Source organism: Apiospora phragmitis (genome assembly GCF_038363925.1).
Source record: "Apiospora phragmitis strain CBS 135458 chromosome Unknown utg000002l:1.0-5516284.0:1.0-5523493.0, whole genome shotgun sequence".
Classification (NCBI taxonomy): Eukaryota; Fungi; Ascomycota; class Sordariomycetes; order Amphisphaeriales; family Apiosporaceae; genus Apiospora; species Apiospora phragmitis.
The window spans coordinates 1750771-1772876 of record NW_027117400.1 but is presented as its reverse complement, the minus strand read 5'-3'; the positions used below and the strand labels follow the sequence as shown (position 1 = coordinate 1772876).

General features: G+C 52.5%; 12 protein-coding genes across 12 annotated transcripts; 5 read left to right on the top strand and 7 right to left on the bottom strand.

Annotated features, from left to right (window-relative positions):
- Positions 1 to 234: 234 nt before the first annotated feature.
- PG994_001377 (uncharacterized protein) lies at positions 235 to 556 on the bottom strand (the record flags this gene model as incomplete). The annotated part of the gene is made up of 2 exons (XM_066852786.1): positions 235 to 276; positions 350 to 556. The coding sequence occupies 2 exons, from the start codon at positions 554 to 556 to the stop codon at positions 235 to 237; spliced, it is 249 nt and encodes an 82-aa protein (XP_066720927.1).
- A 334-nt stretch (positions 557 to 890) lies between these two features.
- On the bottom strand, positions 891 to 2155 carry PG994_001376 (uncharacterized protein; the record flags this gene model as incomplete). Its single annotated transcript, XM_066852785.1, has 2 exons — positions 891 to 1408; positions 1462 to 2155. The coding sequence occupies 2 exons, from the start codon at positions 2153 to 2155 to the stop codon at positions 891 to 893; spliced, it is 1212 nt and encodes a 403-aa protein (XP_066720926.1).
- A 600-nt stretch (positions 2156 to 2755) lies between these two features.
- On the bottom strand, positions 2756 to 3604 carry PG994_001375 (uncharacterized protein; the record flags this gene model as incomplete). Its single annotated transcript, XM_066852784.1, has 1 exon — positions 2756 to 3604. One exon carries the CDS (start codon positions 3602 to 3604, stop codon positions 2756 to 2758), a length of 849 nt encoding a protein of 282 aa, XP_066720925.1.
- Positions 3605 to 4919: 1315 nt separating this feature from the next.
- On the bottom strand, positions 4920 to 6143 carry PG994_001374 (uncharacterized protein; the record flags this gene model as incomplete). Its single annotated transcript, XM_066852783.1, has 4 exons — positions 4920 to 5126; positions 5185 to 5316; positions 5394 to 6022; positions 6110 to 6143. 4 exons carry the CDS (start codon positions 6141 to 6143, stop codon positions 4920 to 4922), a joined length of 1002 nt encoding a protein of 333 aa, XP_066720924.1.
- Positions 6144 to 7394: 1251 nt separating this feature from the next.
- On the top strand, positions 7395 to 7780 carry PG994_001373 (uncharacterized protein; the record flags this gene model as incomplete). Its single annotated transcript, XM_066852782.1, has 3 exons — positions 7395 to 7523; positions 7583 to 7645; positions 7700 to 7780. 3 exons carry the CDS (start codon positions 7395 to 7397, stop codon positions 7778 to 7780), a joined length of 273 nt encoding a protein of 90 aa, XP_066720923.1.
- A 478-nt stretch (positions 7781 to 8258) lies between these two features.
- Positions 8259 to 9940, bottom strand: PG994_001372 (protein kinase domain-containing protein; the record flags this gene model as incomplete). Its single annotated transcript, XM_066852781.1, has 3 exons — positions 8259 to 8306; positions 8369 to 9074; positions 9321 to 9940. 3 exons carry the CDS (start codon positions 9938 to 9940, stop codon positions 8259 to 8261), a joined length of 1374 nt encoding a protein of 457 aa, XP_066720922.1.
- Positions 9941 to 10684: 744 nt separating this feature from the next.
- On the top strand, positions 10685 to 11005 carry PG994_001371 (uncharacterized protein; the record flags this gene model as incomplete). The annotated part of the gene is made up of 2 exons (XM_066852780.1): positions 10685 to 10886; positions 10944 to 11005. The coding sequence occupies 2 exons, from the start codon at positions 10685 to 10687 to the stop codon at positions 11003 to 11005; spliced, it is 264 nt and encodes an 87-aa protein (XP_066720921.1).
- A 320-nt stretch (positions 11006 to 11325) lies between these two features.
- PG994_001370 (Transcription factor c2h2) lies at positions 11326 to 12611 on the bottom strand (the record flags this gene model as incomplete). Its single annotated transcript, XM_066852779.1, has 3 exons — positions 11326 to 11350; positions 11405 to 11722; positions 11773 to 12611. 3 exons carry the CDS (start codon positions 12609 to 12611, stop codon positions 11326 to 11328), a joined length of 1182 nt encoding a protein of 393 aa, XP_066720920.1.
- A 562-nt stretch (positions 12612 to 13173) lies between these two features.
- Positions 13174 to 15045, top strand: PG994_001369 (uncharacterized protein; the record flags this gene model as incomplete). The annotated part of the gene is given in 4 exon segments (XM_066852778.1): positions 13174 to 13315; positions 13333 to 13616; positions 13671 to 14038; positions 14094 to 15045. 4 exon segments carry the CDS (start codon positions 13174 to 13176, stop codon positions 15043 to 15045), a joined length of 1746 nt encoding a protein of 581 aa, XP_066720919.1.
- A 290-nt stretch (positions 15046 to 15335) lies between these two features.
- On the top strand, positions 15336 to 16439 carry PG994_001368 (uncharacterized protein; the record flags this gene model as incomplete). The annotated part of the gene is made up of 3 exons (XM_066852777.1): positions 15336 to 15677; positions 15715 to 15943; positions 16003 to 16439. The coding sequence occupies 3 exons, from the start codon at positions 15336 to 15338 to the stop codon at positions 16437 to 16439; spliced, it is 1008 nt and encodes a 335-aa protein (XP_066720918.1).
- Positions 16440 to 17015: 576 nt separating this feature from the next.
- PG994_001367 (uncharacterized protein) lies at positions 17016 to 19414 on the bottom strand (the record flags this gene model as incomplete). Its single annotated transcript, XM_066852776.1, has 3 exons — positions 17016 to 18531; positions 18723 to 19037; positions 19107 to 19414. 3 exons carry the CDS (start codon positions 19412 to 19414, stop codon positions 17016 to 17018), a joined length of 2139 nt encoding a protein of 712 aa, XP_066720917.1.
- Positions 19415 to 19896: 482 nt separating this feature from the next.
- Positions 19897 to 21548, top strand: PG994_001366 (Cytochrome P450 monooxygenase BOT4; the record flags this gene model as incomplete). The annotated part of the gene is made up of 5 exons (XM_066852775.1): positions 19897 to 19986; positions 20041 to 20127; positions 20189 to 20453; positions 20493 to 20682; positions 21053 to 21548. The coding sequence occupies 5 exons, from the start codon at positions 19897 to 19899 to the stop codon at positions 21546 to 21548; spliced, it is 1128 nt and encodes a 375-aa protein (XP_066720916.1).
- Positions 21549 to 22106: the final 558 nt, after the last annotated feature.

Sequence of the window (22106 nt, the reverse complement as noted above, 5' to 3'; positions counted from 1 at the left end):
GGGATTGCAGTGCTGACAACTTCCGGTGGCACACTCCTGACAAGGATTGCTATAGGCCAAGCTTTTCAGCTGGCACACAAACATACACTATGATTTCAGCGCCATCTGGCTCGAGCTCACGATCACATTTTGTGCAACTTGTACTCACTCCTCTCATTGCGGAACTTGCTTCAAATGGGCATCTTTATCGTATATGGAATTCCTCAAGGCTCAGACTGCCCTTCCTTAGTGACTCTAAAGGCTCACCTTCGGAGTATCCATTTGCGTAGCAAGATCCTACCAGGACGTAATGATCCGTTCCATGCCTCCTGAGTAGACAGAGTATCGAGAACCCTTCCAGAAGACATACCAAGTCGCCTTCGGCAATAGCTGGCGGCGCTAGCCCCATACGCCCATTCTCGGTCCTGAACAGTGGCCAGTTGATCCAGTTGAACGCCATTTGTACCATTGCGTTCATAGCATTGAATGATGCTTCGTATTCTTCGTCGGGTAATATGGTTCCAAGGGTAGAGATGTTGGGTGCTTCAGGCCCCACGAAGGCGGTATCGAGCGCCATCCTCACCTCTTCAAAAGTTGCATACCCAAAAGAGCGCCATTTCTGACGTGCAGCCTCATCATCTTCTTCGGGCTCACCAATACGGAGCAAGAGCCTGAATGCATGTGCTGCTATGCAATGGACTGAGGCCGTGATTTGCAGCGGATCGCCCCGAGTATCCCGGCCCTTATTCAACGCGTTGAGTAAGTCCTCGAGGCACCGTACTCCATCCCTACCAGGATATTCACCGCCGTAATCCTTTACGAAGCCGAGGCAAAGCCACCAGAACCGCCTCAAAGTTTCGGAGACGTCTGCTCGTCAGGGCCGACATGTCGAAACACTCTCGTGCATCGATCTAGTCGCACACCAGAAAATCGCATGGTACGCTCGTCCAGAATCGCGGGGCCTTCTGGGCATACCTCGTCCAACCGAGGGCGATAGACGCATCAGGCGGGCCGATGGAATAGTTTGCGTCCTCTATCAAGTTATGGAACCGCGGCACCCACGACGGGAACTCGGAGATGTCTCTGTCCTCGCGAATGAGGCCCGCGGTGTGGAAGAAATTCTTACACTGCTTCTTGCTCAAGATAGCTGCCACGCACTCCCTGAAGACATCGGCGACTTTCTTGTTGTAGTCGGGGACAACCTCGACGCCAAGAACACCACTGAGTCCGAATACGACGTCGCGCGGGTCCGTCGAGCGGCATGTTGTACTGATAAGCGAGACAAAACGGTAGTCTCCCCGGGCTCTTGGGTCCCTCAGCATCTGCGCGAAAAGTATGAATCTGGAAGAGAGGCCCTTGTCCTTGATCACATGGTCCCACACGCGCTGGTCGAAAAAGGGGGCTTTAGTGGCTTCTGCTCCAAGAGCCTCTCGGCCCAGAGATTGAAGTCGATCAGCTGCTGAAACGTCAAGGACTGGCCACCGCAATACAGAATGTTGGCGTCGGGCCGTCGGGCCAGGACCACCTCTTGTATGATCCAGATTCGCGTCCAGTAGACGTGTTGATTGAGGTCGTCGATGGCATTCCAAGCTTTATTTCTGGCATATCGCGCGTGATTCTGTTCGTGGAACTCGCTTTGCTCACCAAGGAACGCGAGGTCTGACGCGTCCATGGCTATGTTCGACTCGGGGTGTTCACCACCCCTCTGCTTCCTGGTGGCTGCGACGTGGCGGGCGCAGGCCTTGATCAGTGCGAACCCCGACTCGGTCGAGTCATCGGAGGGGCCGAGCCAGGAGATTACCCAGCTGGCTTTTTTGTATATCAATCCCATCATGGAGACCTGCTGGCCCCTCTCCGCCACGTCTTGCTGGTTGATGCAGACGGCATCCGCCCATATGAGAGAAGGCCCGCCTCCATTCTTTTCTTTATACGACTCTCTGAACTGTCTCAAAGCCGAGGCTAGACTCTTTGTGGCCTTGAACGGCTGACCATCGACAGCAATCTCCTCGGTGTCCGTTGCATCGCCCCATACGTAGGAGAGTGCGGCGTACTGTAGCAACGGGTCCTGCACCTGCGCAACGACTATCTCACAAGAGACTTGCGAGCCATACTCGGCGCTTCGAGCGACCCGAAGGAGTCTAATCTCCTCGCGGCCGGGGTCTAGTGCCGCGTACATCGTCGGAGCGTACGATTTGGCCCCTTGACGGGTAACCAAAGATATCAAGATGCGAGTGACGGGTATGGTCAGCCTACGGCATTGCGTAAGCGTACATCAGCGGTCGGTGATTTCTATTTTCTACGACCGCGCTGCAACAGGGGTCCAAGTTTGCTGGATCTGATGTGGGGGCCAGACTGCTATTCAGGATTAGTGCTCACCTCGGCCCCCCTTTTCCTTCAACGATGATACGGCAGGCCCTTCCTTTTGGTCATATGCAGCATCATCTCACGCTCCCGACAGCGGGCTTGGGGTCAGTCAGATAAACAACATGCATTTGGAGCAACAAAGAAGCCTTGTTATCAAAGCAATTTGCATAACCAAGTGCATTTTCCTCACAAGAGTATATACATTCCATTCAGCTGAGGAAGTTCTAGATAAAGACTGGCAGGGGCCATCCGTTTCGGGAGAGAAATATGTGCATAGAAACGAACAACCCGTACAACAGGAAATACGAAGAAGAAATCAGATAGAAAAGAAAAATCGGTTTCCAGCTATTCTGGCAGTGTCAAATTGTAAGACTGACAGACATCTCATAAGCATGATGACAGCAACAAGTCTCTACTTGTTGACATAGTACTTGCCAACTCTGGTCAAGTCGCCGTTGTTGTTGAATAGCGCCAGACCGGGCCCGGTCCAACTGTTGGCGTCGCGCTGGCGGAAAGAGCCAAGCCAGGCGAAGCCCAAGACCCAGCTGAGGCCATCAAGGTACGGCGCCGCCCCCTTGAGCAGGTCGAGGTTCTGGCTCTCGCTGGCGCCCGGGTAGCCGATCTCGGTGATGTAGAACTTGAGCCCGTTTGCGGTCGGGTTGTAGAAGCCGCGCAGCTGCTCCAGGTGGTCCTTGAGCCCGGCCAGGTTGCCGTAGAAGTGCACCGAGACGAAGTCGGCGACGCAGCCCGTGCCCGGCTTGCGCGCGTTGCACGCGTCGCGGAAGTTCTGGAGCCACGTCCGGCCCTGCGGCGAGCCCGATACGACCGGGTGCGAGATCTTCCAGCCCTTCTCCCGCAGTGGCACGACGTAGTCGAGGTACAGCTGCGCGGCCCGGGCGGGCTCGATGGGGTTGCCGCCGTCGGCGGCGGCGATGTCGGGCTCGTTGAAGGTCAGGAGGTGGTCCGAGTTGGCGCGGAGGCCGCTCAGGGTGGAGGCGAGGCCGGAGGTGGCCTGGGCCGGGTTCACCAGGGGGAAGAACTTGACGTTGCTCTTCTGGGACTTGAGGTAGTCGTTGGGGTAGAGCGACCAGGTGTAGTACCACTTGACGGGCGAGCTGGACTCTACTAGCTTCGCGAGGTCCGACTGGGCCAGGGGCTCTGAGCCGAGGGCGAGACCCCTCGTGGCAGAAGCGGAGATGGCCGTGAAGAATAGGGAGAGGGTAAGGAGAAGGAAGGACGCGTTACCACTGAGAGACAACATGTTGGGCAAAGTTTGGACTTGAGAACAGTAAATTAGGCGTTGAAGTAAAAAGGAGACGATGTTTGCTATATAAAGAGTGATTTGGAGGTAGCTGTGAAGCGTTAAGGAGTTGAATGAGACTGGCTGTAAGAGAAAGGTGCTCACTTATATACATATCTAGATCATGGAACCACCATCAGAGAAGCCATTCAAGCCCCTAAGTTGCTGTATGTCAACTTGTCATTTACCGCTGCCTTCACTATCCCTTACCTCTTTTATCTGCTGTAGTTGGAACTGCGGCCGCTAGTTGGGACTTTTCGTACATTGCATTGCCACTACTTGGTTGGCCAAGCCTCCGCCGTTGGTCTAACCTGTGAGAAAACCTCAACAGGACGAGGGATGATATTAGTCGAGTCCTTATCGTCCCATAGGAACTCTGACAACTTATGGCAACTAATATATTAAAACCATCCCGCTCGTTCCGTCGTCGAACGTGGTCTGAGATCGTGGCATTCCACACGTCAGGAATTTCTTCGCGACAGCCACGTTCGGAGCTGCCACGCTCTTTTCTGTCTTACCTTCCAGAAACCGATTGGTGTGCCTGACGGGAGCACCCTGGCCTGTAAGCTTAGCCACCAACGAAGGCCAACAATGTGTTGGCTGACCCCTGACGGTACCTGCATCCGCCAAGCGCCATACGTGGCCGCATCCTAGGGATAAGGATAGTAAATTTCCTTATTCACTCTCATACGGTCGATGCATAGTAAGCTCCAAGTCCAAGGGAAGGTTGCAGTGAGAAGTTCTTTGATTAGAAGGAAGGGGCTTAGTAAGAAGCGTGATGTAACAGAAAGTGGTTATCCTGCCATTTTTGTCTTTGCCTTACTAAGATCATTGCATCCATGCACACCATCATGGGCAAAATATACCATATCGTCAGGCACAGAACCGCGAGTCATTGTCTCACATGTTAGGAAGGTGAATATGAAGCTCAGGGATGCGCACGGACAGACTATCATAGGGCTGGCTTAACGTCGTTGATTCCATGAGGGATAACCTGCATAGCACTAGTCCAAATGAAATCTGACGACCAAGGTCCATCCGGGTCTAGACCAAAGGGATCAAAATCCCTGCCAAAATGCAGGAACTCCCTCGCGACCGATTACATATCCATATCCGAGAAAGTCAGGTACCGATCCGAGAACACTGATGTCCTAGTCCAACAAATAGGAAAGTATATAGTTAGGAAATCGTAAAGTCGTATATCGTCCCATCATGAAGAACCCCCCGTTGCTGCACACCAGCAATGAAAGAAGGATCAAACAGCCTCCCGGTCAGCCTAAACGATAGAATCGTTGTCGCTATCCAGAGCCTCTCGAATTTCCTTCATTGCGACAAGCTTCCCATTGACCATGTACTTCTGTGATAGCCGCCACATAAGAAGTGTCAGCATCACGGCCGCCCCGCAGTAGAGACCGATCCAGGGGGAAATCACTTGCGAGCTCTCCTCTGGTATCCATTTGAAGAACGTCATCGAGAACAAAGTCTTCTCTCCACCGTTAGTTTGTTTGCAGTGTGCTGCCTATCGTGGGGAGATTGCTTACAGCCAAAAACGTCCCCGGGAGGAATACCATACCCAGGATTGAGATGAGGCGCATTTGACTGCTGTCCATTTTAGATGCACAAGCAATGACAATGTTCGCTTTGGCATCGCGCCTGGTATAGTAGTTCCATTCCTGGTTAACATGGATTAGCAAACAGTATTTTAGGTTGCACAATCTGCACCATTGACGAGTCGTTTCCTTTTGCTCACCATCTGCGTAGCCAAAGTCATGCCGCCAAGGAGGCTGTTGGAGTTTCGCACTTCACTCTTGAGCTCAATCTCTATCTCCTCCAGCCGTGTCTGGAACTTTTCCGTGTTGTGCGTATAGATCTGCCGGTTACCAGCAGGACTCGCATCCACTTTGACATCAATTTGGAACTCCTGTGAATGTGTTTTCATAGAGTCAAGGATGGTGATGAGGCTCTGCACCCCGTTCTGCAGCTTACTAACCAGTAGCCAGTCTTTGGTGGCTTGACAATCCTTTTTAAACATGGTATCGCCATCGTTATCGTCTTTCTCAGGCGTGCCGTCCTGCTGTGCCAAATTGCTGAGTCGGGTCTCCATCTTCTGGATTCGCTGAGTGAGTTTTGCTGTCTCCGTCCGTAGTGCCTCGATCAGTCTTTTGCGTTCAAGTTCCACAAACATCATGGGAAGCATTAGCGGGTGAAGTGCAGCACGAGGGGTGTTGTCGAGATACTGCAACACAAACTCCATGGTGACTTCCGTACACCCATACATGACGCCAAAGGTGAGGGGAATATCCGGGAAGGAGGTGACGCTCATCAGGATGTCATCTTCTGTCCCAATCTGGCAAGTAGTATCGGATCGGCAGTTATAGACTGGCTCAAAGTGTCAGAGAGTATGGAAGTCAATCCGTAACGGTCTCTTCATACCACGGCCCTCTCTATCAGCCCATGTCACCTTACGCCTGTTGAAGACAGCATGAGAAGTTCTTGCCATTATCAAAGAAAGCGATCTGTGCTGGAAGAGACGCTTGCAGGCATCACTCAGAGTCTCTTTTCTGTAAGGCACTGCGGAAGCCAGCAGATGAGGCAACCTCTGATGCATCACGAGTACCATGGTCGGGGGGCCACCATTAGTCAAAGGCCGACACTGAAGGACAAATTATTAGTCGTATTACCCAAAGACGGGTATGAACTGACATACTTCATTGAACCATCTGCGATACGCCTCTTCAGTTGCTAGGGTCGTCGGATCAAACTTGGCCTTGCCCTAGTTCTAGAGTCAATACGGGAGCAAATCATGGAATGGTCTATTTAACACAATGAAATGTATTTGCCTTTTCGTCAATGTGGATCTTCACAGTTTTGATCATGAAGGGGCTCTTCGTTTCGAATTGGAAGCGATCCAAGTCACCTCCCACGAAAGATTCATGCCGGTTCAACCAGTCCATCTTGAGTGAGCGGGTATTGCTGCTTGAAGTCCGGGGAGGATGACTCCAGATTTCCGTTTATATTGTGGTCATGGGAGTAAGTGTTTAACGTTCACTTCCGACTCTTCTTGTGGTGCTAAATCGAAAATTGCGAACTCGTCCGTGGGACGATTGAGTGCGAAGAGGGGGCCATAGCTAAGCCCCCCTTTCCCCGAGCTTGCTGACTGCAGTGCTTGGCGTCCCAATGTGTGACAGCTGTGGGCGATGATGCAGAATGCAGGCTTGAAGTGGCAGCCAATGACACCTCGATGCCCACCCCCTATCCCAGCACATAATATCACTGCGGTCGCTCGGTGAGAGGTTGCGGCATTTATTCGATTGGACAGGTCCTGCAGCATACCCTCACACAACGGATCTATCTCGACTTACGGATTACTACCGGTTTCGCGGTATCATTGTCAAGACTCACTCACATACGCATCGCTACCTATACCGAGAATACCAGCAAAGCACTTGTTGAAGTTTGCCCTCGTAAGGAGGCTTCGGTGTGGAACCAAACTCTTGTTGTAATATTCAGCCCGACGTGCCAGAAGTTGGCATTGGAACCATACACAGCCTGCCTGGTAAGTGTAAAAACCGTCTCCGAAACGTATGGCTGCCTGAAATGGGCTTCGTGCAAGGCTTAATCCTGTAAACAGATTTTGAGTATAAAACAAGAACGTCAACGCCGTCACCAAGGCCACTTACCTTAGCAATCTGTATTCATGTCTATCATCAGCAGAGCCTCGAACTGGATACACAGTCTCCGATCAAACAAGATGGCCACAGACTCGGATGCCAATTTCAAGGCTACCCACAAGTTTCCGCATCCTTATGCGAACGCTGAAGTGTTACGCAAATATCTTACCGATACTGCAGGCCTTAAGGAGTCGCAATTCCGCATCAGGGTAAGCAAACAGAAAGCCACCTAATATACCAGGCCTTTACTAACCAAACATTCATCTAGGCCATTACTGGCGAGCTGCAGCTGATGCTGATGTTGACCGATGACACTAAAAAGATCGATCAGGTATGTGCCTCTCAATATGAATGTACTGCCGGGAATCGAACTAAGCGTGGATAGGATGCTATCATTGAACAGTTCAGAGAGGCTGAGCGCCAAAGAAAAGAGGCGGCCACGAAGGGGCTTCCGAAGGACGACTGAAAAGGGTGTTGCCGGGAAAACAATTCATGTAGAGCTTAGAGTCACACTTTAAACGCTCAAAACCACCTTGGCGATTTATTTGAAAGTATGTCTATGTCTTGAATCCAATTTCAAGTTAAAACTTTGTTGGTGTGGTTGCTTTGTGGCTCGAGTCTTCGTGATGATATCTGTAAGAGCGCGTCTCGCACTTCGTCAGACCATGCTCGCTCATCACAGTTTGACACAAGCATTCTAGTTTCTACGAAATCCAACAGCTGTCGTATCCGCTCGTCGCATCCATGATCACCGCGTAACTTCTTAATGTGCTATTCGATGGCCGTTATTAGAAGCGTTGCAGGTATCGAACATTAGGGGTAAGTTCAAAAAGGGGCAAGGGAAACAAAAGAGGACAAGGCTAGAAGATGGAAGAATACATACACTAGTAACAGGGCTTCGAACCTGGGTTAACACAGGGCGATTGAATCCCTGGAGGCTGAGACTAAACGTGTGTTTCCTCGTGAAGCTGGTCTTTGAGTCTTCTCTCGAGCTCGTTGGATTATAGTCATGTCGAAATTTTGACCATGAGAGGGCACTTCGACGTCCAGTCACCCTCTTGAAGAACGTATCCTCTGCAAAACTACCATAGTCTGCTTTCGGGTCGTTCGTTTCGACTAAGCGCTGTTCTCGAAACTCTTCGACCTCTTTCCAGCCCAGAAGAGCCCAGGTGACGAAATCCAAGAACAGACACCCAAGAGACCACACATCATACTTCGTCGTAACACACTCGCTAACATCAAACTCTGGTGCTCGATACGACCTTGACTTCACCAGGGTCGAAACGGTGACGTCAGGGAAAGCAGTGGTCAGTATATGTGAATGTCCAAAGTCTGCAAGTTTCAGGGAAACCGAGTCTCCATCGCGGAAACCAAGAATATTGTCTGGTTTAATGTCTGCATGCAGAAGAAATCGCTCTGCTCTTGTCGACACCCCGCGGCCGTGGACATGTGCAAGAGCACTTGCTATACCAAGGCATTCCTCCAACAGCCATTGCGGCGAGTACCATGCAGCGTGGGTGGTGTATTGTCCTGTTTCATCATTGCGCGAAGGGCCATATCCCTTCCAGATGTTCTGAAGGTCGCCTAGCTCTGCCAACGGGAACAGGAAGTAGAAGTTGCCTCTGTGCTCCAGGGCAGCTAGAAGGGAAAGGATTCGATCGCCACGAGGGACAGCGTTGTTGTTTTCGAGTTCCTCATAGAAACTTCTTTTTGCCGTCCCCGGCTCATTCCAATCATCTAGAAGTGTTTTGAGCGCAAAACTATTGGTTGGTTCACCCTAGGCTCGAGTGTATTAGGATACCAGACGAATAAATGCTAGAGATAAGGAGGTAAGGCTCCCTACTAGTTTGTGATGGCTTGGATGTATGTAGACCTTCTCGACTTTGGCTGACACCGCCCCAATAACTTGAGTCTTAGTTGAGGCCCGAGTTGATTCTCTACTAGTTGGCCCAGCAGCCGTCTTGATTGAGTTCCAAGGCAAACGGATTCTATGCTTTAGGTCATACTTGAGTTCCAGTTTCTTGACTTGGCCATCATCTCCGTTCTTTGGAAAACACAGCGGTATGAGCTGGTAAATCCAGTAAAAGAACATATGATCTTTTTGGGCGTCTTGTAGCTGCTGAATTTGTCGAAATATCGGATCTCCGTCGCCAACTCCTGCCTCCCCTTCGTTCAACCTCTCCAACAACGAGTTATCGCATATCTCTGGCTGAGCCGCATGGATAAAGTGCACGAGAATGCGGTGCAACCCCGAAAACAGCAGTGAAGCGAAAATGACTCGGCTCCCGGTGCACAAAGGTTGCTTGCAGTGGCAGGGTACACGTGCGCTGATACGATTGGTCGCCTCCTGCACGAGTGCTGCAATATCATCATCTGTATTGGCGGCTCGTTGGAGAACTCTCGATATGAAATCCGGTCTTATCTCTTGGAGAATCGACTCTCGCGGCACGAACCGGAGACGCTGGTCGCTGACGTCTTCTTTTGATGCGAGTAAGAGCGCCTGCATTCCCCTATCGCGCAGAACCTCAATGGCGCAGTGGCAAACATCGTTCCCGCAAGGGCATGCCGTGTGAGGCTCATCTGTCTCTTGCTTCGTGCTGAGAGGGGTAGTTGTTGCATATGACATCGTGGCTTGCCCCTTAAGACGGTCGAAAAATTGAAATGCAACGAATGGAAATATTTGACGAGCATACCAAAGTGGTAATCACTTGATTACTTATACGCAAAGCATAAGGACCCCAACTATGTACTGTCTGTATACTGAACCAGCTGTGAAAGAGTTTGCAGTGCCACTCAGATCTGACACCCCAAAAGAAAAGTTGTATCAGGCTCTGCCAGCATGGTGTATCTTATGCATCTGAACCGAACCGAAAACGAGTTTAGGTGGCACTTTGGGGCTTGGTCACTATTGGCTTGGGCTTGCGTTACCCTTGTCATTATGCAAGCCACATAGGAAGGCGATGCAGCATCTCCGAAAAACCCCCAGGCCTCCTATAGGTTGCTTTGATGCGAGTAAGCAGCCCGGGATAGCCTGCTCCAGAGCCATCTACGCAACTGCGATCTATTGCCGGACAACCCCGCAGCCGTATCCAATCCGGTGATGATATGGACTGATACTACTGCAGCACCAATCTGACGGCGGCGCCCGCGGATGACCCCAAAATCACACCCTCCTGGATGTTTGACCCAGCTGCTTACTACTGTACCAGAGAAAACTCAGATAAAGTGCTGGCCATTCCACCGATGAGGTCCCGGTTAGGCTGACTTGGCCCCCTTGCTCCACCAGGCACCGTTCGCACATCCTGAGATTTCAAGTCTTCCTTCCCAGCCGCAAACGTACCAAAGTCCATTGCATAGTGTCACACAGATTATGCGCTTTCACATTCCCGGGTTTCCAAAGGCCCGACGGTCCTCCGCCAACTCAGGATCTAGTGCCAGCTCAGCCGGCGATCAACCTGTCCAGATTCTGGCAGGTTCGGCAGACAGGAAGAAGCTGAAGGCTACCTTAGGCCGGAAGAACCGCGGTGGCTACAGGCTCGAAGTACTGCTCTCATCTTTCACCACCTATGACAGTATGTGATTGCCTGCCTACTTGTCTAACTGCTGCGATCTGCTACAGCTACGATCAGATGAATACTACGTGTATGCCGAGGAAGGGTTGACACGAGGCGAGGTCAGCGATTGCCGTTGATAGAGTTGAGGGCTTTCTAGGGGCCGTTGTCCACGTGCGAGTGTAGTTAGTTGTGGTGTAACAATAAGGCAGCTACATTGTGTTAATTATTCTTGTTATTTTGTCGGCTTATAAGTCGCGGTTAAAGGGTCTGTGTTCATTCATACTAAGGATAATCAACTGGCAATATTACGAAGTCTCCACAACTACAAATGTTATTACTAATACCAGATACTATGGTTCTATCTAGAGTTATCGTGGCTTCCAATGATGTGACTCTATAATGCAATTGCCACATCGCGTAATTTGACAACCGGCGCAGTCGTCATTCAACGCAAATGTCATGGGTCCTGAATGGCATTGGCACTAAGTAGCGTCAGTTCATGTCGTAATGAAGGAGTTTCAATACTCACACAATACCACATAGCGGGTATCGAACTACCTGACAATAGATTGTCGGGAAGGCTGTCCGCCCCTTCTGCAGAGTATGGGGTAGTCGGTAGTCCTATGAGGGCAATCTGCTCTAGGTGTTCTGCCAGATGACTTGAGGCACGAGAAGTCTCTTCTGGCATCTCTCCTAGACAGATCGGACATTGGGAACTCTGCCATGGTATAGAATTGGCATGGATAAGGGTGGAGTGCTGTTTCCACTGAGCCCTTGTGGGAAAGGTCGGCATACCATCTCCACAGTCATTATCCAAACAAATGTAAGGTTGTAGATCCTTGAACAGATGCCTCCTGTTTGGGTGTTCAGCAAAGGGATATAAGGACATCAAGAGTCGACTTACTTCCAAGCAGATTCGTTGGTCAACACAACCATCTTTTCGCATCCAATGCACTCAAATGGGGTACGTTGGCTAGCATTCTCAGGTAGCGGTGGAATCCGGACTGAGCCGCCTTGGCCTCCTGCATATGATACTATGGTGTCGGCATATTGGCTTCCTGTGGGTACAGAGGTTCCCAGACCAGAGTCATGAAATATTGTAGATGGTGCTGAGGTTTCAACTAAAGACGATCCAGGCAGTCGTTCCTGGCGATTCTTGTCCTTGATTTCTTGGCATCGGATGAACCGATCGCGCTGAGCATTTCCAAGAAGCTCAACCAAACCCGGCATACAAGATGGGTATCGCTCGCGAATGCGGTCGGTGAACGTCGAAACAAGAGTGTCAGTCTTGATAAACATTTCAGAAACTTGATCTGTTGGCATTGCAGCTAGCTCATGACTTTTCGATGCGTGGTGGATGGCCTTTTCATGAAATCTGTATCCAAAATCCAGAAGGCATTGGACATCAGTCTTAAGATCTTCAGCGATGTCGGAGGGTTTCTCATCGCTGTCTATAAATTCCTCGCATTCTGTATCAATTTCGGAATCTTCGGTGTTCTGTCCGATATGTTCTCTCAGTCTTAATAGCGCCTCGGACACCTCGCCAGCACCGGAGTGTATCTGGGGCTGTTGGTCGTCGTCAATCAGCGGGAGAAGACATACATCAACAAGTAACATACCCACGTAAGTGAAACCTACGCTTCGTGAGAGTTTGGCATACGCTGGCCAGAAGACGAAACGTGCCCATCCGAGCTCTTCTAGACTTGTAGAGCGAGTCGTCCAAGTGTCCCTCGACGACGCCATAGCCGTGAGCCCAAAGTTTCAATGAGTCCTGGCTTCGCTGTAGACTGGTCATTACAGACTGCATTGAACCCTGGTTAGAAAGTTCTGTTAGAATATCTGTGTATAGTAGGTTGCAGGCTGTGTAAAGTTTTGCAAGCGGGTACAGTCCGGCTGATACAGCCTCATGGCTTTCCTGCCTGACGGCCCGCCGCCAATCCGAGATCGCATCGAGTCCCGACATTAATTGAAGCCTCCAACTACTATATTTGAGATCGAAAAGATCTGTTAAGAAGAGCGGCGGTTCTAATTGTAGTTCGAATCGATCGAGGAGAGAGGCTGAATATGTTTTGTTTACAATGGCTAAGTCAGTTGATACTGGCCTGAACTATTAAGGCGCCTACTCAGCCGATAGAAGAAAGAGGGGTACGGATGAAGCGTGGCCTGAGCACAAAGCCCTGCCACGTTGTACTGCATACAGCCTGACCACATCTGAGGTTGGGTCCCAAGTGGAAAGGTCACTTACCCCCGCACCCCCTCTTCCCAGAAGTCAGTTCCCCAGAGGTTGTCTGCCACAGCTGCAAATATGGCTGAACTGGCCCTTGCTATTGTGCCTCTATGTATCGCCACTATCAAAGGGGGCAAGGTGGTCCTGAAAAGGCTCGAAGGACTGCGGCAACACAATAAGGAGATCAAAAGGCCGAGGAAGCTGTTCGGGTGCCAGAGAGGTGAGTTTTTATCTCAGAGGGCACCGTGACTCTCAGACAGATAATACAAATAGAGGTCTTCCTTGATGAATGCGAGTTCATATTACAACAGTTTCTAGACATCGACCTCGCTTATTCCCTTACACACGAAGTTGACCATCCGGGGTGGTACACACACCAAGTGGATGAGAAGATCAGGAGTCACTTAGGAGATCGATTTGGTAGATTTGAAAATGTGGTCAGAAACATCCATGAGCATATCAACGATATGGATGAATCACTCAATGCTTTCTCTGGGGATGCTCAACATCCTGATGTGAAGGTATGTTTACGTAGTCCATGGAGGCCGCTCCCGCTGTTAACGAAACATGTCTAGTTAAAAGGCGTGGAGAGTACAAAGGAGGCACTCGACCTGACTCGAAACAGGTCAAAATATGAGTCGCTGATAGAAGATTTCAGGATATATAATCACGCGCTGAACAGCATCGGACGGAACTCAGACAGGCGTGGGGATCCACGAGCAGTCGCTTTTCCACAGAACAGATCTTCAAGTCCTTTACCTTCGTCGTATCGAGACGTTTCAAAGAACTCGAAATCCTTCCATACAGCTCTCAGTACATGTTGGTCCTGTACGCAGGTCAAGCATACCGGCCATGAAGCTCGCCTGTTTCTAGACCACAGGACTGATGCGAGTTTCAGAGTCGTGGTACGCTATCGAACACAGTGCAGGGATCTAGAGGACGGGTTAGAGAACTCTGCACATATGATAATGAGGCCACAATGGCTAACGACCGTCCAGTACTTCGGTTGACGTTCTGGTTCGCTCAGAGAGCCTAAACTTTGACTGTACTTCTCCGCCAGGAACCTCGCAGGCGGACGACATCCGCCAACATACCATTAGGGTCAGGCGTGTACGATTCGAAGATGAAAGCTCATCGCGGCAGACACGACCCTCTCAATCTAGCAGCTCCATCCCATCGACTACCGCAACACCAATGAACCTTGGCTCATCTGCGGACATGTGCACTCAGCTCTGTACGCAAACGATGTCCGCCGGGTGCAGTTGCTACCTCGACAGCTCAGCCCAGGTTCGACACCTTATTCATCCAGTCTGCCATGAAGAATGCGACCACAAGGAGTGCCTCGACCAACAGGCCCTACGGGACACCGCTCAGCTAGATAGAATCTTTGATTACACCATCGAGGAGTCTGGAGTGAGCGTAAATCAGCAGGTGAGACTTGCCCTCACGCTAGTTAACGGTATCCTGCAATTTGCTTCCACTCCTTGGCTGCAACCTTCGTGGTATCTCAGGGATCTGTCCTACTTTCAGACAACCGACGGTCTCGCGACAGCCCTGGCAACCCTACACATCAGCTCTGAGATCCCACAGCAGAACCACCACGGGTCCGACTTGCTCGATGTAGATAACAAGGTCTTGGAGGCGCAACTAGTACATGGCGTTAGTAACCTTACCTTGTACAGCTTGGGAAGGGCATTGCTCCAAATCGGATACTGGTCGCCGCTCTGGACTGAGGACATCAGCATGATTCGGCTCATCGCGGAGTGTAGCTACCGGCTGGGACCAGTGTATCAGAGAATCACTCAACAGTGTCTCGAAGGCAACTTTGCGTCTAGCAAAGACCTCAGTGATCCGGACTTGCAAAATGCGATCTACCGCGACGTGGTTTGCAAGCTGAAGGAAATCGTCACTGTTCTTGAGGGAGGCACTGGCGCGCCGCATAAACAATGATGTGCTGACGACTCGTCATGTTTATATGGGGCACGCGAAGGAAGTCCGGCAGATTCACCAAGCCAAGTCGCTGACAGGGGTGTGGGTCAAAGGGGCTGTGAAGCTGTGGCAGTGTTGCGTAGAATGCCCTAACTTTAGGCAGAAGTACGACTATACCGCATGTAAAAATGACAGGCTTTCCATTCCCAAGATCTATTAATTGACGTTTTGCATCTTGCGTCTTTCTGTTCTCATGAACGGCCACATAAACAGGTAGCCAACATCAACGAGAAACTGCCGCAACCTGAACCATGTCCGATATGACCCCACCAACACCAGGCCTCAACCCTAAAGAAGTCGCCGACTTCCACAATATGCTGAAGCAATCCAAGCGCATCGTCGCCGTCCTGGGCGCCGGCATATCCGCCTCCTCGGGCCTGGCGACCTTCCGCGGCACCAACGGCCTCTGGCACGGCCAAGACATGATGCAAGTCGCGACGCCCGCCGGCTTCCGCCGCGACCCGGGCCTCGTCTGGCAGTTCTACGCCTACCGGCGGCACGCGGCGCTGCAGGCCCGGCCCAACCCGGCGCACTACGCGCTGGCCGAGCTGGCGCGCCGCGTCTGCCCCGGGTGCGTGACGCTGACGCAGAATGTCGACAACCTGAGCCCCCCGCGCGGGCCACCCGGAGGCGCAGCTCAAGCAACTTCATGGCAACTTGTTCGACTTGTGCTGCTTCGATGCCGTGGGCTGCGGGTACGTCGAAAAGGACAACTTCAAGGACCCCCTGACGCCGGCGCTCGATACTACCCGAGACGAGGCCGCAGCCATGGGGCGCATCGAGCCGGGATCCAAACCCAAGGCGAACGGGATGCTACTGGCCGGGATCGCGCGGAAGAATGCGCAGATTCTCGGTGAAAGTTTGAGGACAAGTCGCCCTCGGCGGACGACCTCACGCCACTGAAGGCTGCTGCAGCAGAGGGCGAGGAACAGCCAGGTGCACGCCCCCGTCCCATGTGCGACATCCGTCTCTCGTCCGGCTTGAGCAAAGAGGATCTCCCGCAATGCCCTCAGTGCAAAGCCAACATTCTGCGTCCCAGCGTCGTCTGGTTCGGCGAGGCCCTCGCTGAAAGCACAGCGCAGGAGGCCGAGGCCCTCTTTGCGGAGGACACTGAACCCATCGACCTGTGTCTTGTCATCGGCACGTCAAGCAAGGTCTGGCCGACGGCGGGGTACGCGGAGAAGGCGCGCAAGAAGGGCGCGAGGATCGCCACCGTCAACATCGACGCTGGCGATGCCAAGGGCTTGCGGCCGGGTAAGGATTGGGTCTTTGTGGGAGATGCGGCACAGGTACTGCCAGAACTGTTGAAGCCGGTTATAGGTGACCCTGAGAACTGGAAGAGGACGGGTATATAAATTTGTAACGGGCTAATTGTAGCCAATCATGTCTGCTTTCAACCCAAGTATATAAAGAAAGATGTTGCTATTCAAGGAGACTAGGATGCGTCTGCCATTAGACAGTAAAGCTCGAAACCAAAACAGCTTCAAAGCACCCAAGCATGGCACCACCCACACTCCTCTTGCTCTGCAGGTACGCGGCACACGGCGGTGGCTTAGTATCCGCGGCCCTTTGCGTCCCAATCTTGAGGAATAGCATCGAGTTGGACAAAGGCACTGATCAAGTCGCGCCGCTGGTCGGCGGCAGGCTTTGATGATGCTGAGTCCCAATGGCGCTGGGTTCGACAGGTGCATGTCAAAAGACAGGGTAGGATGGGAGGGACGGACTATCTCACGTCGTACAACCTCGCCACTGTCCATGCCAAACGAATGAGACTTGGCAAAAGTGTTCAGAGTACCGAGTCTTAGAAGAAAAATATATTATACATATGCGTGCAGGCAGACCCGGGACGGGAAACCGTGCCTTCTTATTTCCTTCCGTGTTAATGGCGTTCTCAATATTACTTGTCTCTCATCTAATACGGCTTCCCCAAGCTACTTTTTACTGTCCTTGACACTGAGCGTCAAAAGCAATGCCCGAAGCATAGAGTTCTGTGTGCCGTAACGGTCCTCCAGGCCACTGATCTCCGTCTCCACCTGCGACTCCAAGTCGACAAGCCAAGCCCTGGTAGCCTCCATAACACCGGACTCGTCCAATAGCGACAGGATGTAGGACTTCGCCTCCCTGGTCAGCGAGGGCGCCGAGGCGGACGAGCCGACGGCTCCCCTCGCTCGGAAGATCCCCATGATCTGCCGGAACGCATCCGGGTCCTTATTCGCGCAGGTGACAAGGAGAAACGACAGCTTCTCCTCGTCCAGGTCCTCGCAGAAGCCCTTCCCTTGAGCGTAGAGCTCCGAGTTGAGGTTCATGAAGTCGTCGCGCACCTGGAAGAACCGCCCGAACAACCGCGTGAGCCGGTGGAAGGGCAAGCGACCTTCCTCTCCGCCCTCCTCCTCCTTCGAATGGAGCTTCTTGGCGGCGGACGGGAAGGCCTTGGAGGATTTAGATGCCATTAGCGCCACGATCAGCTCGAACATGGCGCCCGTCTTCCCGTCCACCATCTCCAGGTGCTCCCGCTCCGAGGGACAAGCCGCGTGCAACTTCCACTGGAGGTCGTACCCCTGCCCGACGTGCATGCGCTGTAGGATATCCAGGAAGACCGCGTGCGTGGATGCGTCGAAGTGCGCGTGCACCGCGGCTACGGCCTGCACGAACAGGTAGGTCGTGCTGTTGACGGACTGCGCCACTCCAAAGACGGCGTGGGTTGCGGGTCGCCCGCGCCGGAGCGGGGAGGCGTCTTGTACGTCGTCGAGGATGAGCGACGCGTTGTGGAGCGTCTTGTTCACGTCCTTCACTACGTTGAGCGTCTCCGTCTTGACCATAAACCACTGGTTCAGCGCGTCGATGAAGGTCGTCCGGACACCCTTGGACGGCAGTGACGAGATGTACCGGCACGGGGAGTCGACAGGGTGATTCCGGGTCAGCAAGTGCATATCTGAGCTCGTTGCTGCGTCGTCGTACTTTTTCTTCTTACTGGGTCTTGTGGGCTGAAGTGGGTCGTCGCTATCCGATGTGGCCGACCCAGAGTCGAGAGTGGAGGAGCTTTCCGTAACATCAGGCGTTAGAGAGGTTGCCGAGGGCGAGTCGACAGTGGCGCCAACATCCACCGGTGGGGAAGTGATATCCATGTCTTGTGTCTTGGGTTCGTCCGAGACGACTCCTTCTTTCTTCCACGCATGATGCCTTGGGCAGTTCGCACACCAGCAATGATTCCCCGCCACCACGAGCCCAAATACTTCGACAAAGCTGCGTAGAGCAGCAGAAGTCGATGGGTGGTCCCGGATGTATGCATCCTTACGCCTCACATACTCCGCCTCATAGTCACCAATCATTTTGCGGACTGCTTCCCTTGCCTCGTTGAAGTCGATGCCCTGGTGACGCGAAAGGACTTCGATGGAGTTAACGATACGAGACCTGTTGGTAGCCCAGGCATTATACTCGCGCTCCCAGCTCTAGTAGTCGTTGGTCAGTACCAGAGCAGACTCTGCCTGCTCGAAGATGTGCCGTAGAAGCTGCAATTCCTCATCCGAGATGTTGAGATCCATACCAAACTGGCACATGAGACAAAGCGGCCTGGGCCACAAAGCGCATCAGTATCCATGGGTTGTGTAGGTTGAGGAAGTTGAAAACTGATTACTTACTCCATGCCGCCGTTCAACATGCGAAAGGCCAGATACTGGTCCAGGGACTGCATCGCATCGTAGTTTTCGTGCTCCATGACGTCGAGCCACTTCTTGCGATACGACTCGATCATCCGCATGCCCATGTCTCGGTCCAAAGCTAAGATCTGTAGAACGCACTGGCTCACAAGCTGCCTCATCTTGATGGTCTTGGCCTCCTTGGTGGACAGCGACCCCAAGGTCTCATCCAAGGCATCGCTAAAGTGCTTGTGCCCTTCCAGGGCGTTTTCAAGGGTGAGGTCCTCAGCTGCGTCTAAACAGCGGCTCGAAAAGCACCTGTCAGCACCTGTCAGTAACTAGGGAGACTGGGAAGAAGCTTTTTTCTGCTATTAGCGCATTATCCACGTACCATCATGTATGTTACCAATGTTGGCGAGGTATGTGATGGAGTGCAGTCGCTCTTCCAACGACTCCGGGAAGATAAAGGCGCACCAATTCCCCACGGGCGACATAGCGGAGCCGGATCGAGATTCCCAGCCGTCGCCGACGTGCTGGTGCCAGTCCCGGATGGACTGGGGCGTGGCTTCATCCGCAATTTCGTTCCGTCGATGAATGCGGATCGGTAGAGTGGTAAAGCAGCCGGTCTTCCAAACTTCGTCGGCCGAGACTTCGACGGAGTGAAGCCACTTCTCTTGAGTATCCGTCGACGCCATGATTGGTTTGTGTAGTTCTGCTGATGGCAATTGACACCGACGGTAGTTAGTGCTTCGGTGCGGCCCTGTGTTGTCCAGAAGGAGTCCAATGATCTAGCAACGGGGCCATTAATAGCGGCGGGTTTCATAGTAATAGCAAGGATTCTTTATAGGGCGGTGGCCAATTGAATTGACGCTGACTCGCCTGTCATCCATGGACCAGGGGTTACGTCTCTTGGTAGATCTCATCGTGAGCTATCCCGGGTCATGTGGCGCCCAGCCATTATTGAATGTCTCGTGTATCAATATCATAGGAAACTTCGTGTGATTGACAGCGACAGCGACGATCATGTCGACCGCCTCGAGCTGACACCTCATGATACGTGTTCGCGTCTATTCAATACTAGGCATATTCACTCTGGACTTGTAATTCATTAATTACAACCGGTAGTCCGCTGCTAGCACCAAGGCTGAATGGGAATTATGATATTTATCCTGACACAATGAACTGGCAAACTGAAATCCGACAGACGGCCTATGCTGCTCTTGCCCAGAGAGACCCGGGGCTCTCACTTCTCCTCGGGATTACTGCAGTATGGCCGCCATTCTTTCCAACTGATAGGATCTTTCTGATGCCATGTTTCTAGTCCATCACTCTAGCACTATGTTGCTACTCATACTTCCTTCACCCCCTGGCCAACGTGCCTGGACCCAAGCTGGCAGCTGTTTCTCCGGTAAGGCCTCCAAAGAGGATACCAAAAAGGACACACATGTGATCATGGCTAACTGATGCAGCTTTGGATGATGCGATCTCTTCATGGGAAGCATCTGAATCGAGACATAAAGAGATTGCATGATCACTATGGTGAGTTCCTGCCCCTTTGTGCCTCAGCTGGCGTGGTCGCTAACCGGGTCGTACTAGGCGACATCGTCCGTGTTGGCCCCAACACGGTCTCGTTCGCCACCACCGTCGCTCTCACTGCCGTCCATAACGCAGGTTCTGCAGGAGGTTCCGGAAAAGAGGCCTTTACCAAGAAAGGCACCATCGAATGGCTGCTCGGTGTGATGTCTTGACCTGCCCCGAACATCCTCACGGCAGTCGAGCCCCAGGCGCACGAGAAGCTACGAAAGGCGGTGCAGCCGGCTTTCACGATCCGGGAGCTGCGGAAGCAAGAAGCGATCCAGCAGAACTGGATCACTGCGTACCATGAAAGGCTCGATTTTGCCGCGAAAGAAGGCGCCGAGATCAACATCACGGAACATATCTCGCAGCTGACGTGGGATATGTTGTGAGACTTGTCGTTTGGTAACCCATTACCGAAGAGTCAGCTGGGGACGTTACTCGGGAAAGAGTTTACTTTTTCCTTTTTCCAACGCTAAATCATGTGTTGATACCATAAGAATCTAGTCAAGTTCAACAAACTGAAGAAGATTGCTTGCGCCATAATTCCGGTTCTAGAAGTCATGCAAAACGTGCTCACTGTCCCGTTGGTCGGCTCATGTACCAAAGCACTTGTCACGTCATTCCCGGGCATGTTTCAGATCCCGCGGGATCCTCCCCCGTCGGCACTTTGCGCGAGTATGTACAGACCTACTCATCCTAAAGTGAAAGCGATATGATTTAACCCAAGAGCTAATGTATGTGTGAGCGCGTTCTAGAACACTCCAGCGAACAGACCGCGGGCACGACTTCCTGAGCGCCATCGTGGGGACGGAGCGGAAGGGCATCCACCTGACGCAGGACGAGCTCCAGAGCAACGCGGCCATGCTCGTCATGGTCGGCCAAGACGCCACCGTGACCTGCCTGTCGTCGACGCTGTACTTCCTGCTCCGGGACCCGCGTCAGATGGCCCGGCTCCGGGACGAGCTGAGCGCGGCCTTCGCGCGCGAGGGCGACATCACGGGCGAGGCCATCGCGCGCCGGCCCTTCCTCAACGGCGCCATCAGCGAGGCCATGCGTCTCATCTCGCCGGCCAACGGCACCGGCATGCACCGCCAGTCCCAGGGCGGCTACGTCGAGGGCGTCTGGGTGCCCACGGGCGTCACCATGGCGGTGGACCAGTACACGATTCAGCGGTCGCCCAAGTACTGGAAGCACCCAGAGGAGTACCGTCCCGAACGCTGGTTTGACAGAGGGCCTGGATCCGACTTCTAGCAGGACGACCACTCTGCCTACCGCCCCTTCCTGTTCGGACCGCGCGCCTGCCTCGGGCGCGAGCTGGGGCTGCAGGTGGCCCGCTTGGTCTTGGCGCGCTTGTCGTTCCGCTACGAGATGCGCATGACCAACGCGGACAGTTTTGTGTGGGAGCGCGACTGCGACTCTTCTTATCTCTGGCTTGGCCACAAGGTCCTGGTGCGTTTGACCGACAGGACGAAATGACAAGGTGTCTGCCAAATCATAAATACGACTAAAATAGACGCGGAACTTCCCCTCGGTGTAAATGTGGGGCGGAAATATGTAGAGTTGAAGAAGATAAGGTTCCGCTAAGGGTATACCAGATGAGACTATGCGACGCGGTAACAATTTCCTTTATTATGCTTAGATAGACGTCAGGCCGAATACTATGCCTTACTCGATCACGCTATCCCAGTACACCTATTGCTAAACTCTGTTTGCCAACTTTCACGTGTTAACCACTATCACTTGCATATGTGGTTGTGATAGGTGTTGGTGATAATCCCATCTGTTCATACGTGACTTCAATTTCTTGTG